At 39.6% G+C, this 19,823-nt stretch overlaps 1 protein-coding gene across 5 annotated transcripts; it reads right to left on the reverse strand.

Annotated features, from left to right (window-relative positions):
* Positions 1-325: 325 nt before the first annotated feature.
* Positions 326-17,046, reverse strand: LOC118334353 (epidermal growth factor receptor substrate 15-like 1). 5 transcript variants are annotated; one of them, XM_035670248.1, is made up of 24 exons: positions 16,971-17,046; positions 16,446-16,487; positions 16,223-16,312; positions 16,076-16,123; positions 15,882-15,977; positions 15,629-15,694; positions 15,425-15,550; positions 15,236-15,295; positions 14,843-15,109; positions 12,968-13,125; positions 12,284-12,449; positions 11,989-12,051; positions 10,722-10,807; positions 9,830-9,902; positions 9,388-9,549; positions 8,893-9,090; positions 8,082-8,246; positions 7,594-7,702; positions 7,153-7,289; positions 6,776-6,836; positions 5,318-5,403; positions 4,998-5,061; positions 2,556-2,572; positions 326-2,105 (listed from the first exon to the last, which is right to left on the reverse strand). In XM_035670248.1, the coding sequence occupies exons 1-24, from the start codon at positions 16,995-16,997 to the stop codon at positions 1,959-1,961; spliced, it is 2,514 nt and encodes an 837-aa protein (XP_035526141.1). In that variant the 5' UTR covers positions 16,998-17,046; the 3' UTR covers positions 326-1,958. The 5 variants fall into 5 exon arrangements, 4 of the variants coding, with proteins under 4 accessions (XP_035526141.1, XP_035526139.1, XP_035526140.1 ...); XM_035670246.1 differs by lacking the exon at positions 2,556-2,572 and adding an exon at positions 3,323-3,456; XR_004797014.1 differs by having other exon boundaries at positions 1,995-2,105; positions 2,556-3,456.
* Positions 17,047-19,823: the final 2,777 nt, after the last annotated feature.

A 19,823-nucleotide genomic window follows, 5' to 3' on the forward strand; every position in this document is an offset into this window, starting at 1 on the left:
TTTTTTTGTTCCAATATCAATGCAGAACTACAAGATGTAAACAATCTATATTAGATCCATTTTAGTGGAACACTGTGCTGTACTGTACTATTACTTTTTTTAAGTATGAGAGTAAGACCTAAGAATAGAGTTGACCAATGTCCTTCCTTCACAACACGTCATCTCTGTACAATGCTGGGCCAACATATGCAACTTCTATATTCATCGCTGATACATTTATTTTACAATTGAACTATTCATGACATGCTGTGACAAGTAGCTGGCTCACTTCTTTCTGCAGTTGTTGTTACATTTTATTAAAAAGACAAGACTTACCTTGTTCACAGAATGTTAAAAATCACTTTTATTCAATTAAAAGTCATTACGGTTTTGAGCAACTTTTTTATAATCACATACATACTGTGCAATATTACATGTTACAATGCTGATATGTTGATAAATAAGGCGCTGTCACTCTGTATATGTCCAGTAAGCTCTGGAATATACAGTGCATACATTATGTGCCGAATAAACCTGATTAGTGTTAGATAATTACAATGATGCAATATTTCAAGGCATTTTTAACAAATGTCCTCCAACTGAATCGTGAGACATTAATGAACAGGAAAAAAAGAAAGTCCACAGACAAATAAAGAGATCCAATGGTTGATTTGAGTGTTGAGAAAAATGTAAAAAATTAGAAGCAGATGTCACGTGTATCAGTGGTAGTGTGAAGAGGTAAAAAGAACAAAGCTATGTGTAACAGCACCAGTATAAACAATGTAGGTTCACACTATTTCCATTTTATAGAGGCTTTTAGTTGTATGGGAGTGCAAGTTGTTGTTTGGGCGTTACAACAAGGCAACCAATGATAAACCATCTGACAAACACAAGCTGTTGACATCAGCGGGATGGTGCAACAGCGCTCCAGGTCGACTGATCCTTGTTTATAAGGAAGGAAGAACTCAGTGATTATCGCTAGCATCTTAATTATTGTAAATATAAGAGGCGACTGACGATTTGGGGCTGAATCACATTTAACCAATGTTAGAACTAAAATGCTTATGAGGGATTCCCAAAACATCACATTTCTACTTTGACATGTATAACCCTGTTGAGGATTTTATTATATTGAAATATGTATATATATATATATATATATATCACTCCATGTACTTTAAGGCCATAAATAATCAATACGCAGGCATAAATGGCATGAAACACTTGTAACATTTGAAATAAAAATTTAAATCATGCCATGATGATCTGATCACTTAGCTCGTCCTTTAGGTTTTTTTTTACTACGGCTTGTACATAAAACCAAAATCTAATAATATTTACAGTACATGAAGGAGTTTCTTCACAAAACCCAAAAAACATTTGAAATTGGACAAACTCAATCATAAGCCAACAGAGTAGTTAGCGTATATGGTTTGACTTTCAATGATTTTTTTTTTGAGTAGTTAAAGGTATATAAAACTGTTTATACAGCGCATCTTACAAGTAATTCATACACCCAATAGTCATTACTTTTGAATATAAATAAAACAGTAAAATAAAGTTAAAAGGTTATTATTTTCTTGCAACAGAAAGGTTTTTGGATAAGTCAGGGTGATTAGCCATAACGAGATATCTAGAAAGATATAGGTTGTAGTCGGGTACCCTGCTGGTTCGGGTTGCGTTAAATCGTTATGTTCCTGCAGGATGAAGCCAGGCTTAAATCAAGTGGCTCCGTATTGTCCTTGATTATAGTTGCCATGTAGTTTGGGAGCAATGAACCTTAACTGGTTGCTAAATGTGGAGTCATTTGACATGAGTCCAGTCATGGTTGGAGAATCACTGGTCTCTTACACAAATTGGTAACAGGGGCTGCTAGTCATGTCAGGCCAGTGTCAGTGCTGTTGTCATGAGCCTGCGGACGGATGGAGGACTGTAAGACAGAAGATGGAGGACTAAAAGCTGTGGTGGGGCATGCCTGGTCAGGAGCTGGGCATGTTGGCCCTGCTGAGAGCGATGGCCAGCTCCAGGTCCTGTTGCTCCTGGAGCCGCAACCTCCTTAGCCTCTCCTGCTCCTCACGCTCGCTTTCCCTCTTGGCCCAGTCCAGCTGCTGGTTCTCACTTCCAAACTAAAGCAGAGAAACAAACATTAAATGTGGACAAAAACACCGAGACACAGGCTGAAATATACACACAAATAGAGAGAAGTCACTGGGCGAAAGCAAGATGTAAAACTAACGGTGGATGCAAATCGAAAATCAAATGTTTCTAATTAGAAAGAGCCTCAAGAACTACGTCAAACATTACTAGCGTAATATGAAAAAAACAAATGCAAAAAATAGACATTTAGATATCACTTGGACGTCACAAAAAAAGCCAAAGCAAAACTAAAACTAAAAAGATTCCTACAAATTACACAGTGATATATATTTCCTGTAAACATCCAGTGCTTGGATCAATGTGACTAGGATTATTTATTGAGAATAATCGTGCTCATGAATCACCCTACTGAGATTATGCAGTGCGGACAGGTTTTTTACATGCAAAGGATTGACCACCACACCCTAGTACGGTCTTACCTTGAAATATTCAGATCCTGGCAGAAAAACAAAAATTACAATACAGAGCTCCATATGAAAAAAAGTCCGATCCCATTCATAAGTGTCATGCTGGCATGAAGGATAAATTAAATTCATGTCATGTCAAATGCTACAAACCAGACACAAAAAGCTGCCATGCATCATTTCTCCACTTGAGAGCACGCTCAGCCGTTAGTCTATACACGATGGCAAAGAAGTGGAAGACGGAGGACAAAGAGGAAGATTTACTCTGTTGTGCTTTGCTTAGAGGCATATCATGCTTTGACAGCAAATAAGCCTTCAACTTGTACTTCAAGACTTGAAAAATGCTCCTCGAGTGCTACCTGACCAGGCAAGTTCACCAACTCGCTGACTAAAAGTGTATAAATCCTGACTTTCTTTAAAGGCTGAAGATAGAGACAACAGAAAGCATGCAAAAGTCCCCTAACAAGGCAGGTGGAGGCAGCAATCGACAAAGATAGACACATGTATGGGGACTGTCCTATTCAGGCATGGAAACACTTTATTTCCATCCACATCAAGCCCTTAAAAAGTTCTAAGCTGTTCTGTCAGTTGTTAGTCAACAGCCAGTAAGCATGCCAGTTCTGCTGAAGTCACGGTGTGAGGAAAAGTTAACAGAATGAGGCCCTGTGAAAGAGAGCCGACACCTTCAAGCCTTCAGCTCTACAATCTGAAGACTGAGATCATGAGATCATGCAGACAAAGGCAATTGACCCAATAGAAAACTGTACGCACACTACACTTACAAAACCAAAATCTGCAAAACCCACAGGGCACTCTTTGGATGTTTTACTCGAGTGTGTCACAACAAAAGAGTCTTTACTGTCTGCTGTGGAGCAAACGTTCTGGAACGGCTCTGATGCAGTCAAACTGAGCATACCTATTGGAGAAGGAAGACGTTTAAATAAATACTAAATCCATGTAAGATAACACACTTTAGTGCCTTCACTTAAGTTGTTAACAACTATTAGCCCCGTGGGAAAATATGCTATAGGCTAATGTGTAATATTGTGTTGCTAAATTTTCACAGGAAGCCAACAGCTTAAAGCTGGCTTGCAAAGTAGTTACCCAGGGGAAAGGGATATTGGTTCAAAAAAGGTGTTAACCACATTTTTTGAGTAAGGCTCACTGATGCATTGAAGCTTAACAAGCAAAGTGTGGCTTTTTTGGAACACACAATTGTAAAAAAGAAAGACACGCCCTTGTCTACAGTAAGCTTTGAACACATTTCCTATTTTGATGGTATTATGTGGCCATGATTATTCATCTCTCGAACACCAACGCCACACTAGCAGCATCTGCAAATTGCGGGGTTTCTAGCAAACGCCTCTATCAAAAAAAGAAAAAAAAAAAACAGTAGCAATTCCAATTTTAAATATAGTGGGTCTAAATATTGCTCTTTTAAAAACACCAACTTATGTGTTAAACTTGTTTACAAATGCCTGAAAAGTTGCTGCGACACAGCATGTGAGTAAAAAGCTAGATTACACCTTCTAACTGGACCCTTTTCACAGCGGCCATTTTACTCAACGCAGGTTTTACCAGTGATACTAATTAAGGTTCAGGTCAAGCAGAGTCAGGGTTCTGCTATTTTGCATGTCGGCATGGCTCACTGGAAAGTCAGTCACTAAAATACTCACTAAATGGAACAGAATCTTAATTAATACCATTGGTACGAAGTATGATTACCATACTATTTTATGTCAAAATGGCAGCTGTGAAAAAGGTCCGTTGTCTCTGGGATGCAGACATTCAGAGCAGCTCATGACTTTGAAGAGTGGGCTTCTCACTTCCTCATTATGTATGAGGCACAACTCAGGAGCTAGCTCACCGGCTAACAGTAGCCACCCATCTCTACACCTCACTGTGTGGTAAAGCAAAGGGGAAGACCAACTTTCTCACGCTGTGGCTTCTGCTAAAAGAATAACTGCAAGGTCACAGCGGAAGGGCACATGTTGGGCATGGCCTGTGGGTGATAGGTTGCCGTGTGAACATACACACAAAACAAGATGAACATGAGGTTAAATGCATCCAAAAGGCATAGCACTCTAAACCTTTTATTCTGCTGTACCTCTACCAACAGCTTTCCTGTTTACAACCTCAAAAGAAGAAATTACTTTCTCTGCACCCTCACAGCTCAACAGGGAAGTAGTTTTTTTCCACGTTATCAGGGCACAGATGTCAGTCACATTGACTGCAAAATGTATCATTACATTTCTGTGACATTTGCAATAACATTGGCATGATAAATACTATTGATTTTAAACTGGTTTTACACCAACATTACATGCTTATCACGAAAATCACTCACTGAACCATTAATGTCAAGTTAAGCTTCAAGTACAGTCACGTTCAAGCGTGCACACACTCACTCACACACACACACACACACACATATAAATATATAAAGTCAGGGATTACCATATGGAGGTGCAGGCCGGTTAGGCACATTTTTCTTTGATGGGAGCACAGGGTTGTCCGACTTCTGTTCACACACAAGGGAAAAGACAAAAAAAATCCTTCAACTATCACACAAAATGATGACTCCAACAGAAATGTCAGCCAAAAAGCTTCTGGCCTCAAACCAGAGAGACTGTTTTCATAAATGTGATAAATTGGCAGAAAAATAAAGAAATAACTAATGATGAGAGTAAAAATAACAACAAAGCTTTCTACAGCTTAAGTGGAAAATGATGCTTTATGGTGCAACTGATTCATAACTCCGAGTCTCCAGAGCGTACCTTTGACATCTGACTGAAGTCGGCAAATCCACCCCCCTTGCTTCCAAAAGAGTTGCTTCCAAAGGGGTCCGCTGTCCCAAACACATCTGTGACAAGAGTACATTGAAATGCATTTGGAACATTTGAATATGTTTATGGAAAGAGCCAGAAACTATAATGAAGTTCAGCCCCAAACCACACATTCATCTCTGCATCTTGCACTTTCTGAAAGGGCCTGCGTGCTATTTTCAGAGAGGGGAATGTGGCATGACCATTTAATTTTCCATGACATTTCGCAAAAAACCTAGAAAGCAGAGGTTTTGTTTAACCTGACGTATGCATCTGATCAGCTAATTAAAGGCGTTAGTTGGCATACTGTTAACCAGAACTGTGCCCGGGTTGTTTTGAAGCTCAGTGGTATGCCGTCTAATGAAAAAAACAGCAAACTGCAGATGGTTACAGTGAAAAAACAAAACATTGTAATAGAATATGTTTGTTGTAAGAGTGCAACCACAAGAGACCCCATTCATGTGAAGTACGTAGTGTTTTCTTTTACGCACAGTAACTCAGCTCAGGCCTACAGTTGCCTCTGTGTTCCCCTGAAGGTGTGTAGCATGGGAGAGCATCGACCAGAGGTGGCCACTAACTTAAAACAACTTCCGTACCGAATGAGGCAGAACAGTTCAATGGCTGCAGATATAAAGACAGGACAGAAGCAGCAGAGAACTGGTTAAAGGAGTGGCAGTGTATTCTACTAGAGCAGGACCAGCAGTAACAGAGTTTCTGTTATGTTTGGCTCTTGCAAGCCTCCTGTTTTTCCAGGGTAGGGGGGAGTATTTTTAGTTGGCCAGTAGTTAAATGCGTAGGTACTCGACTAAAAATAGCCCTAAACCACAGGAAAAATTGAAGCCACAGTGAGTAAAAATTGTTTGCCCCTATTGCCCCCAAAAATAAAACCTAAATCTAACACGTCACCCAGAATGGCAAAGAATGACTCTTTGAGATGTGTTTCACAACTAGAACGTTCAGTTAATAGTCATATTCTGGGAAATCTGCACGTATTTAGCACAGGGATGACTGCGCTTATTTCATTTTCGAGTCACGAATGGTGATAAGTCAAAGCACAATAAAACAAAGAAGGTATATAGATAGATAGATGGTTAGAAAGATACTCCACAACAACAGCAAAAACGAGGTCACAATTATAGTATAGAATAAATCAAAAACAAGTAAACATCTGTAAAAAAAATAAATAAATAGAAAACTGACACTGATCATTTCTACAGCAGTGCAATAAGAGAGGAAAATATACCCTCTACATCTACAACATGACTGAAAAGAACAAATAAAAACAATAATTGGCTAAACTGATAAACCTTATGACTATTTGCAAAAAAGATGAGAAGTCTAGAAATAAAAGTGTTTCGGCAAAAATCTCTATGTACCGACACCCTATGATGCTTGTGACCAGCAACGTACCTGTATCCTTTGGTTTTGGGCTGTTTGACGAGAAAGGGTCACCACTGCTGAAGGCACTTGGCTGAGAAAAACAAAGAAGCAAAGCACAAGTACAGTAAGAAAGCTATTCAAATGACTGTGTTTAAAATACACACACAGACAATGACCACGTCAGCATAACCACTACAAAATCTCTCTTTGTAGTACTGGTTTGCTTTCCCTGTTATCTACAATAGTGAATGTCAGAGCTTGTTTCTGTCTATTGTTATCCATCTAATTTTGAACTTTTGACAAAAGAACATTGGTTTTCTCACAGTATTGTATTGCTTACAAAAAAAAAACAATTATCAGTACTTCCAACAAACATTTGAGTGGTAAAGAGAAGAAGTGTGCGATACCTTGGCTGGCAGTGTGGGTTTTCTACCGAAGGGGTCTGAGGATCCAAACAGGTCTGTCTTGTCTGTTTTCTTAAAAAAATCTTCAGGTGAGGTGCCTTTGAAGGGGTCGCTTTCTTTGAAAGGATCTCCAAATGGATCTAGAAAAAGGATAAGAAAGTGAAAAGACAGCATGGCTAGGGGTATGGACTTCAATCATCTCCGGCCTCTAAAAAGAAATAATCTTAGACAACAGGCTAGAAAAACTATACAACAATCATCCATTCCATTTCATTAAAGCTGGCATCTTTAATGTAGGTATATTTCAGGTTTCAGATTTAGAGGAAATGCTTATTCACAGGGGCACAGAATTAGTGCAGGTAATTACCAAGCAAGCAACAGCTGGCAGAGCAAAGAATAACATTGTAAAGTAAATGATAAAAAGATGCAAGAAGGTATTCAGACCTTTGAAGGGGTCGGACTTGAAGGGGTCCTCTGTCTGGAAGGGGTCTGCTAGAGACTCTTTAGCACTGCTGTTGTTGAACATGGCTATCTTTGACTTGAAAGAATCATCCTGATGAATGAATACAGAAAAAACAGACCTTCTTTAAATGGTAACTATGTTACAGTAGAAAACAATGAGACAGCTATAAAAAGAGCATGTTCACTTTCTAAAGAGAGTGAAACAAATGTGGTATGGCATAAGGATAATTTGTAACAAACGGGTTTCACCATATTTGCCTTTGCATTCATCTGAAACAACGCAAATTAGGAGTAGGTGATATGATAAGTGTGACTACTGAGATGGAGAGGTTTAAGCAGTTTCTTTATTTTCTTTTTTCTTCATTTTAGGGGTTAGGAATCAAAATCTGAACCAGGATTATTAGAAAACCAAATAAAGTTTATGGGTTCTAGGTTTAATTGTCATTGTCATATATTCACGATCTCCTCACCGCACTTCTGAAACCGCCGTTCTCCTTCTCAGCAAAACCTTCACTCAAGTCCGGCAGATTGCTTAAGTTTCCTCCATTGATGTCGCTCAAAGCGCTGTTGTATTGCTCAATGGTTTTGGTCATCTCCTTTTGGCTATCCTGGATCAACGACAGCTTACTCCGAGCCTAAAAGCACATAAAAGACATACAAGAGATTCAATAATGTATATAAATCTCTTCGGTCTCTATTGGTCTCTTCATAACAGGTTTCAAAGCTGTTCAATGATGGAAAATCTGTTCAATGATGAAAAATCTCCCACCTACAAATGTGTCACCATGGGCGTCACTAACTTGCCACTATAATATATTTTTGAATAAAATGATTTTCAAAGCAAACACAGAATTGGCACATTATTGCCAGAATAGTAATGTATTTAGCAAAATTCTTATCTGTCATAGATTTACCTTCACTAATTATGTAAGTAGTGGTTAGTGGTTTAGCTGATAAAAAAAAACCCTTAACCTTAACCACTATGATACGACAGTTTCACTTCAGTGTGATTCAAACTTGTGTGGCTCAGAGCTTGCTATATACATTAGCAGAAAGGTCATGGAGGTAAAAGTAAAACTACCGGTTCTAAAAGTGAGTTTGCTGTGTTATAAATACCATCACCAGCAACACAAAACACTCCCACCTGCACAGGGAAGGCAGTTTTATGATTGGATATCTAGAGCTTAATTTGTGTCAACTTAAAAATCATTCAATCAATAATGCCATACAGTACTGAGTTTATCAGAAAGCTTATTGGCTTATTAATCTGCCTGCACTGACCTGGTTGATCTCTTCCTGAGTGGTTTTGAGCGACTTAATGATGCTGTCCAACTGAACACGACCAGAGAGCAGGCTCTGCTCCAGCTGGGCCTCCTCCTCCTGCAGCCGGCTCAGGTCCGCCTTGGTGCGGCTCAGCTCATCCTCCTGGCTCCGGAGGTCGGTCTCCTGAGAGCGGATCTGGCTCTGCATGGACGAGATCTGCAGGGTAGAAGCGGAAAAAGAGTAATATGTTTTATATTTGTAGCCACCCACATAAACCTTAACCTCAACTGACCTCACTGTTTTGACACTATCTATTGACTGTTGACATCTGATTGATATCTGGTATCTCAAACGAAAGATACCCAAACATTATCTGCTTGGCACAAAAGATTACAACACAACAAGATCACATCTGCATGTGTATTACCATGACACCAGGAGCCCAATACAAAACACAAAAGCATTTCTTGTTTCAATATATGGGTGTTGATCTAAATAAATCTAGTCTCTAACCATCTGGGACTCTTCCTGGCATTTCTGCTTGACATCGTTGAGCATTCCCTCTAGCTTGGAGCGCTGCTGGTCCATCTCCTCCAGACGTTCCTGGGCATCCTGCTTCTGTGACTCCAGGTCGTGCAGGCTGCTGCTCTCCCTGTCCAAGCCGTTCTGCATGTCCTGAGGGTCAAGGGTGAAGATCAGCAAGGGACCAGTGAGTACACAATGTCTAATGATTGCTACCCCTCCACAAACGTACAACACTGGTTAAATGGTTTAAATGGATTCCTAAGTTTGCTTTTTGTATATACACACTATGTGTTTTTAGGCTGTAGATCAGTCATATAAAAACATCTAATTGAACCCCTGAACTTCATATTGTTTCCAAGCACTAAGATGGACTTCAGTGATATTTTTATTTATTTATTCAGACTTGAAAACTATTATAGCTCAGACTTACCTGAACTTCACTATTTTGATGTCTGATGACTTCTTCCTTTTCCCTGATCTCCTGCTCCAGAATGAATTTCTCTCTATAGGTGAACAACATGGGAGAAGACTAAGACTTCGTAAACAACAGTGTTATTACTTCATAACAAACCCAATGGCACTGTGTCCAATGACGTATCTGGTGTTTTTCTAATATGCTTGAAAAAACAGACTGAAATCACACTAAAGACATGCAACACTTGATGTTCAATTACTTGACACTATATAAATTGTCCGAATGTGGTAAACTTGAGCAGGCAAGTGCAAAAAAAAAAGGTTCAAAGTGAGTTCAGCGTGATGTGGAGACAGCAAGACTTCCAGAGAAATAAACATTGAGGAAACACCCCAGAAAAAAAAATCAGATCTGTTGTTGCAACACTTCGATCAGTATTCTTTCCATGACCATGACCACAATATGCAGACTTGAAGCACTAAAAGTAAACTGTAATATTTAGTCAGTGTAGGCCGTCCCTAATAATTGTATATATTGTCTCCAGGTCTGGAAAGTGTGTTACATTTACTCAAATTGACACTGTAAGAATGTATGTATTTAATCTAATGAATGTATTAGCATAACTGCAATAATCCAAGTATTGCCTCTAATTGTAACCAAATTATTTTAGTCCACATGTCAATGATGAGTCAGACTTTAAAATAAGCCTAAAGCAAGGCGTCATGGTCTCTCTCGGATAATCTAATAAGAGCATCTGGTTAAATAAAGGCTAACATTAATTGATCAAAATGTATCTAATAGTTTAAAAGAGCGTTGATCCTAAACATTACTTCACTGCAACCTCCCCTCCTTTTTCTCAGAGGAAGAGAAACAAAGCTGTCCTCCTGCTACTCAGAGTGCAGGGGCTCACCTCTGCAGCTGAGCGATTTCCTGGCTGAGGTCATCCAGCTCTTTGATGCCCGTCAGCTCGGCCGACCCCGTGGAGCTGGTGCTGTCCTGAGGCGAGAGACAGACACAGACGAGTGAGAGAGGCGAGAGAAACGGAGGTAAGACAGTACGCTGGAACGTGGACGCAAGGGTGACAGACGGCGTGAGAACAGATAGGACGAGAGTGACAACGGCAGGTAAAAAATTAGGATGTGAAAAATGGGATAAGATGAAAAATGTTCAATTAGGGAAAGGGGACAAGAAGGAGGGAGAGATGGGCGAGAGCAGAGGGGACATGAATGGTATGTAGGGGGGAGAGGGGAGCTCCCTGCTGATATGTCTAACAAAACAAAAGACACAGGAAGGAAACACAAACACCTTGCACAGCTAGGGAGGGAGCAAGAGTTCCAGACAATACATGAATGAGGAGAAATGAATACGGACACGAGAATACAAACAAATTTAACAGTGCAGTGAAATCCAGCTTAAATGTCAATGTTTAATATATCAAGCCTTTTAACAAATTGAGAAGTCGCAATAGAAAATAACAATGTCCTCTTCTTTTATATACGCTACACTTTCTCCATCCTTAATTTCTTTTTTTAACTTTCATGTTCAACCTCAAAAAGGGAACCAGAAAGAGCTATTTGTTTGTAATGATAGTACTTGTGTAAGAGTTACAAAAGAACACGTATTTGTACTGTATTTCTTTGAAAACTCTTGCATCAATCTTCATAATAAACACAAAAGACCAGACTCTCTTTGATGTGGAAGGCTCAAGTAGAGTCATTTAATATTGGTACTTGCCAGTTTGGAGTCAAATTTATTATCCAAAATAATCATGATGTGAAAAAAGCAAGAAAACTTTGTAATAATTTGTCTTTTTTCAGACCTACATGTTTTACTAGAATTACATACATTATAAACTAACTACATTATAGCCGGACCTTAACATTGGTTGCTGTGGCAAAGCATTGATGATGAACTATCAGTAGGTGGCAGTGTTTGCTTTTAGCACAGTTGAGTTCTATAAAACACAGATGTGAGGAAAATCCAAGGCATGAAAAATACGTTGTAAAGGATAAACATGATCGAAGAAATCTTGTGTTCACCTTTGTTGGGGAGAATGAACTTGGAAACTAATACATAATACAGGAACATGGTCCTGTTTACACCCAATGCTTCAGACTGAGACAGAGAATATGACAGAACAAAAGCGCCACCTCGTGACACAAAGCTCAACTACTCACTCTGCGCATATTTGCAAATGCATCAAGTTCAGGTCTCACAGCTGACATAAGCCCCACATAGCTCTGTTAAACAGGATAGAAGAGAACTCAAAAAAGCAGAAGCATAAAAAACTGTTATGCAAGACAAGGCTGGAAAGCCAGAAAAGCAGAACTTACTATTTAAAATGCACATAGTAGCAAGAAAAAGACTTGTGAGGCACAGATGCGAGTGAAACAGTTGGCTTTGGAAGATAAGAAGAATTACAGTAAATAGGGCTACTGAAAGATGAAGCAGTGGGCTAAAGTCAGGACTCACAGGGCCCGCCGCTGAAGCTGCAGTCCTTTCTGATGGGGGAATCATGTCTGGGGTTAGTGTGGATGGAGGGTCTACACCTTTAGTGGTCTTCTGCTGGATCAGATACATGGCCAGAGAGAACTGCTCCCGGGTTAGCTTGCCAGTCTGTTTAGTATCAGCAAGTCCCCTGCAGAGAGGAGGAGGACAGACTTCACTCAAAACATGAGATACTGTATTCTTTCTCATAATAATAATAATAATAATAATAATAATAACAACAACAATCATCATCATCATAATCATCATCATCAACAACAAAAACAATATGCTCAAATGACAAACAAGTGTAATACCTTGAACTGTCCACAAAGTGGAGCTATAGAGTTAAATCTAATGAGAGTAGCTATGCATAGGTATGACTGATTCAGCCTTATTCAGGTGCTTCAGGTATGATGAAAAGCTCTTGTAAGATTGGTTCAATGGGGGGGTCATTTTTTTTTTATTGAAAAACAAAAAACTGCATATGCCATATGAACTCTCAAATTAGTAAATGTGTTTCATAATTTGCTTGTTTTTTTCTTAAGTTGCAGTGCACTGAGCTTTCTTATCAACTGTAATATTCTCTTAATATGTGAAAAGTGTGTTGTAAAGTAATAAGTAAAACATCTGTAAATCAATATGCTTTGAAGTGAGCTGTGGTCTCACCATATCTGTGCCAGCATAGTCTGGGAGAGACTGGACAGCATGAAGATCTCTATGACCTCAGTTCCATTAACGAGGCCGTCATTGTCGGTGTCTGTTTTCTTGAAGAGTTCATCATACCTCTCCCTGTCGGCCACCGGTACTACCCAGTTTACCGCTGCCTGGAAAGACATAATTTATGTGATTTTAGATGAGGGAAACACCATCTGCTAAGAGCAACACAAAAAATGTGTTTAATAACAGGTGGTAATTATGTATTATACTGAAAAGGGACTGTACCTGGTGACCAATGAGGAAAAATGTTTAGTATATATACACACCAACAAGTGTAGGCAAACACAGCTAAGAGTCCTACCCTGGATGAAAATGTATTGGCTTCATGATGATTTGTTTGTCAAATCTGAAATTTGTGTTCTAGGAAATCTGGTATGGACAGGTGAACTTTTTGCCTCGGGTAAGTTGCATAGGAAATCCTATGTCTGACAATTAAGAAGAATGGGAAAAAATGGTAATGAGAAAGTGGCATAAGAAAGAATATATCACAACAAGCGTCATGACAGCCACATAAGGTGATGAGGATCAAGTGTAAGCAGAGTCTTGCTTCCCTTCCCTTTCAAGGAAACCTGTTTTTCTTAAAGTCGCGGGTGAAAAATCCCTGCAGCTATAAAAAGGCAGAGAGAAACACACTGGGCTGTGCACAATGCTCAAAACAATGTGGCAAAACAAGTCCGCCCATTAGCAAAAGAAAAGAATCAATACATGAAATGCTGGTTTCTTTAAGAAGTCAGTCTCTGCCCTCGTGATACTTTCTTAGGGAGGAGCAAGTAAAACTAAATGAGTGTTGATTGTGTTTCACTTTACAGCCACAATCGGACATCGTAATGTCTCCCAAGATTACCCTGAAGTACATGACACTGCACTGGGAGCAATATATAAAGCATGCATTTTTATTTTATTTTCTAAACAAATTCAATATTACCTTTTATCAACTTTCAGAATTATATGTGGAAATATGATCATATTATGTTATAATCTCACAAAATTGTGTTGTTTAAATGAATTATTCTGAGCAAATTTTTTTTGTGCCCCATTGGCAGTTGATATTCCTCTGAGATGTGATACTGTATACATGATTACCATCTCATATAACACTGGTACAATTACATCTGGCAGCAAGTACAAAGGCTGTCTCAAGGATTATACATGTAATAAATATTATGGACAGGCTGTAATTTTCCTGCAAAGTCCAGAAAGACACCTTTAATATTTGGAACATGTGGACTGAGTGCATTAAACCTATAAGGTCAGACTTGAGCTAACTTGACAGAATAAATGACATAAATATATATAAATATAATATGATTTATATTATTTTGATCACATATAACGGCTCGCTCTTTAATATTTTTAAGTGAAAGCTTCACATGTTCAATTATAAATCTTTAAAGCGAATGTTCCTTATGGGTTAGTGCTGCAGAAATCTACCTGCAGTAGTGCTGAAACTGTGTAATGTGAGATGAATGCTTTCCCAATGAAGATATCATAACCTGCTCCATGCGTCAGTGAACGGGCTAAGCTAAGTGTCACTTGTTTGAAAAAAAAAAAATGCTCACCTTGTTCTATTTTTGCAAAATTTCACACACTTGCTCCTCCTCCAACATGCTCAAGTGTGGATATGTAGGTCTGGCTATGTCTGTGTCTATGTTAGACATGTCAGCAGTCAACATGGGTACGGGGGAGAAGTCTGAGACTAATTTACAAGGTTGAAAGGTTTGATTTTATGTGCGACATTTCATAGGTTCTAACATTAGCATTATAGCAATGCAGTCACTACACCTACATCAACACCTCAAGAGAAACACATGTGATGCGACATACCGGTGAGCTGGATTTAAAGGAGTGTTTTGGAGAAAGGTTGACGGTACTGGTGGCGAGGAGGTTAGTGCTGCCCAGAGGAGGAGTGCTTCGCAAGGACTCCTTAAGAGGAGCTGTGCCAGCCATAAGCCCGGACAGAGCAGGCAGCACAGCCACGGCACCTGGCAGGGCACCTGCAAACTTCTTCCTTTTAGAAGGGGGGATGAGGGAAGTAGGTAAGGTGGTTGGAACAGGCTCCTTCTCCATTGCACGATACACAAGATGCATGGCCTAGACAATGGGAAATCAGATCATTTATTGATTTATTAAAACATTTTTTAACAATCAAGTATTCGCTTTTCCAGAATTACCCTGGAGTGATAGTACAGCTTTAAGTAAACAGATGCACCAGCTTACCACTGTGAATTCATCTTTGTCCAACTGTCCATCTTTGTCAACATCACTCAGGTCCCAAATCTACAGAATCATTAAGTAAATGCCAACATGAACAAGATTTAGTTACTTTGAATTGTTAACATTGGAAAGTCAGGGAAGAGTGTGTAAAAGTGTTATGTGCTACATCACTTTAACATGTAATATCATCACCTTTCCTAACACATCCAGAGGTAGCTTGGAGTTGATCAAAACTGGCCTGACTTTATCACCGGGTAGGAGACCATTCACAGGGGACAGACTCTCAAATATGCCCTCAAACTTTCCTTTTTCATCAGGCTGCGGAAGGAAAAAAACTCAAGTTTAGGCGACAAGCTTGATTTTCTTATATCCTCAATAATGTTCTTATCAACTCACCCTAATTCCCCACTGTGAGTCAGGTCCTGTCGTTGAAACATTTAACAATGGGCTGCTAGTGTCTTTCTGTAAAAGATTAACAGAGGATGAGATACAAACAAACAGAGTATAGTAACAACTGTATGGACAGGGGGAAACACAGTTAGGGATGTGTTCAATGTCCATTAATTTCTCATTTGAGCTACAGATGGAGTTTTTCTCCACCCACTGTCTTCCCTATTGTAATTGTCAGTAGAGTCACTTCACCACTTACAAATTTGGGTGCAGCTAAGTTTTGGTTGAGGTTGTTGAGGCTAATATCATTTCCACACTGGGCTGACGCCACCAGTCTCAACGCTATGAAGAAACCCTACGAAAGAGGAAGAAAGCCAGGAAAATCCGTTTTTTTGTTGTTGCACACATCAGCATTACCAACAACAGCCAATTTACACGGAAATGTAACGTTACCCGCTTGTCCAAATAGCCTCTTCTTTCAGAATCTGCCAAATCCCAAATCTAAAAAACAATTTGAAGGGGGGAAAAAAACAGTTTAGATGCCATTAACTGGATATATAAGACTGTTTTAATGTGTGTGTACATGAGTCTTTGATCCACCTTCCCCAGTGTACTGTCTGACAGCCCTGACTTCTTAAGGAACTGAGCTGCATCTCCAGCTGATATTCTGCCTGTGTTCCCCGGATCCAGCTACAAAGAATTAACAAACAAAGCACAAAGTGGATGCAGCATATGGATGGTTTTATGTGACAGATACTATTCAGCTGAATGAGTAGAAACAGAAGAGCTGGAGTGGGAATCACAGCAGCAACCCCGACCTTACCTGCCTGTAGTAGTTCTCATAGGCTGGGGTTCCGCTTGATAACTGCAGACAGGAGAGAAATGCAACACCAGCTATGTTACAAACGAGAGTGTGTCTATCTGGGACATGCATTAAATTAGCTACGCTGTTAGAGAGCATACAAAATGGCTTTTACCGCTGGGACACGGTACATACATCAGCCCGTAACAGGTCAGCGTTTATGTTTATAGTAGATAAAACACAGCTTTTGATCGTTAACGTACTAGTTAGACACATTGTTAACTAGTAACACCTCTGCTTCTAGGTTCCCGTCAATAGCAGCCCTTCTTCCATTTAAACGTACAATAACTTTGCTATCCTTTAATCTAGCTTAGTGAACCACGTTAACTTCGCTCACAACGAAAGGTTTCTGCTAAAAAACACGGTTCCACTGGCCAATATTCACCACAGCTTATAAAGCAGTGAAGTGGTGAGACTGTCACTGTCACTTCATCATGACCGGTGTTTAAATTGGAGACTTATTCTTCAGCTATTGAGAGTCGTTACCTGACTGAGAGTCATCAGCGCCGCCATATTTCCTGGTGTCTCGGGAGTGCGCACACGCCCCTTAACCGAGCGGGCACGAGCGGCGACACCCTGGTTCCGGTTGGTGTTTCCGTGCCCGCCCGGTCACTTTATGCAGGAGCACCGGGGAGTCGGCCAACTGTGAGCCGAGCAATGATACTGAGATAACAGATGTGAAAATGTATTGTTCTAATCCTAGAGTAGATAGAGGAGAGAGAGAAGAGAAAGAAGAGAGGAGGAGAGAGAGTTAGGAGATAGAGAGATAGATAGATAGATAGATAGAGATGAGAGAGAGAGAGAGAGAGAGAGAGAGATTAAGAGGAGAGGAGCAGAGAGAGATAGAGATAGAGAGATGGAGAGAGAGAGAGAGTAGATAGAAGATAGATAGGGGATAGAATAGATAGATAGATAGATAGGATTAAAGAGAGAGAAGAGATAGGAGCGAGATAGAAGATAGGAGAGAGATAGATAGAGGAGAAGTAGATAGATGATAGGATGATGAGAGGATAGAGAGAAGAAGAGAACGAGATAGAGGATAGATAGAGTAGATATGAATAGAGAGGACAAGATAGACAGAACTGGCGAAGAAGAGACGGAAGAGGAGGAGAGATATTATGATAGAGAGAAGAAGAGAGAGGATTATAGAGATAGAGAGAAGTAATAGATAGATAGGAGAGATAGATAGGATAGATAGCATAGATAGAGAGGCGGAGGAGAGAGAGAGAGATCTAGAGAGGGAGAGAGAGACGAAGGAGGAGATGAGATAGATAGATATAGATAGACAGATAGACAGAGAGAGAGAGAGAGGAGAGAGATACGCGAGAGAGAGGAGACGCGATGAAGGAGAGGAGAGGAGAGAGTAGAGAGATAGAGGGAGAGATCTAGAAGTATGATTAGATAGAGAGATAGATAGAGTAGATAAATAGATAGATAGATAGAGAGGAGATAGAGATAGAATTATAGAGATAGAATTAGAGATAGAGATTAGAGAGGGGAGAGAGAGAGGAGGAGATAGAGTAGATAGTAGAGGTAAATAGATAATTAGATATGATAGAGGGGAGAGAGGAGAGGAAGAGATAGATGATTAGATAGGACAGATAGACAGAGAGGAGAGAGATAAAGATAGATTAGGATAGATAGATTAGATAGATAGATAGATAGATAGATAGGAGGCCAACAGGACCCCAGATGCTTTTTTCAGGGGGTTGACTGGCCAGTCGTAATCTGATTTTATTGCAATTATTGTAGAATGATGCACTACTGTATCATAATATTAACTGATTGTTATCCAAATCTTTAGCATTGTCTTGAAATCAAATTTAAAATCATATTTCTCTTATACGGCTGCAATATTCCCTGTATTAAACCAGTGTTTAATCAGATTTACCACGGGAGGCAAACTTGACCTGTCGTAAACCTGAAGTTAGCAGAGGGCCCATGAAAGTTTTCTCCCAGGAGGGAAACTACAAGCGCTATGAGAGTAGAGAAAGAAAGAATCCGCAGGAAATCTTCAGAAAATGGAAGCAATATTTTTAATTATGGTGTTTCTTCCTTTTCAGTTTCCTGTTTTTCTTACCTCTTTATTTACATTGGGGAACTCTTGCAATTCACAGCTGAACTAAAACCCTGATCACTCTATCTATGACGAAACAAACAGCTCCACCACCCCATGCGGCTTACTGATTCTTACCCCTCACCCTCCCCAGTGCCCAGCTGTAGCAATGTGGAGATTCAGACCAAGGGCCACATTGGTTCATGTAGACAAAAAGCCCTGCACCATGTATCTTCTCCCCCTTAGGGGCAAGGAAGAAAAAAATTATATCGTAGAAAAATTACGCATGGCAAGTTAAGAGACCATTATGCTATGGAGATATGACGGTATAACCTCCCATTCACACTGATACAATATTAACTGGACTGTTATTCTTTGGCCTACCAGGTTTTGGCGGAGGAACTATTCTAGTCATCTGTATGCAGGTCTTTTTTTCTTTGTCGCTGCTGCCAGTTGCGGGTAACATATGTGTTGTTTCTTGGCAGAGTGTTTCTTAGAAGAGTGGCGTGTGACTGTATGTAGGTAGTAACAAATGTAAACTCGTTATCCTATAACAAATGTTTGCGGGGTACGTTGTTATAGGTGCATATAGCAGTATTTACCACCTCCATCTCTACATGTTTAAGCAATATTGCGTTGTGTAATTGACAGGAGACTAGATTATCTGATATTCAAATATATAGTCTAAAGTGTAAAGCACAATAAATCTGAGGAACCAGAGCCACAGTCTATACACGTTTGAGTGATTAATTGCTGCATTTAATAAACACTATCTTTTCTTATCTCTCACGAAGATAATTCAATAAATACCAATCCCTGCGAGCCAATAAATCTATGATTCAAAATGGTATAGTTTATATAGACCCGCTCTTCTAAGGTGTGATTGGTGCATGATTCAATACACAGCAGAGCTTCACCAGGTTCTAGGTTTCTATTCTCTAAGGCGAACTTTGACATAAGGTAGGATTTGTTGAATTATGACAGATACAGGGAGGTCAGAGGAAGAGCCTCCACTGGAGGTTGAAATTGTTTGGCAGGACCATTCCATGTTACCATTAGAATGGACATCTATGGTATTCGAGGACCTACATTAGCATTTCATACTATACTGAATGGCTTGATGAGAAGAAAACAATTATTACTTGGCAGTGTTGTTGCGGATTGGTGAGGTGGCTGGGAATGAAGTCGTATTTCTTAATTCCCTCTGAGGTCTAATAACACTTCTATTCTGAAATTTAATCCCTTCGTAAAAGGTATGTGGGTGAGGATAAAGGAGAATAAAT

Source organism: Morone saxatilis, unplaced genomic scaffold (assembly GCF_004916995.1).
Source record: "Morone saxatilis isolate NCDOM2014 unplaced genomic scaffold, NCSU_SB_2.0 Contig23, whole genome shotgun sequence".
Taxonomy (NCBI): Eukaryota; Metazoa; Chordata; class Actinopteri; family Moronidae; genus Morone; species Morone saxatilis.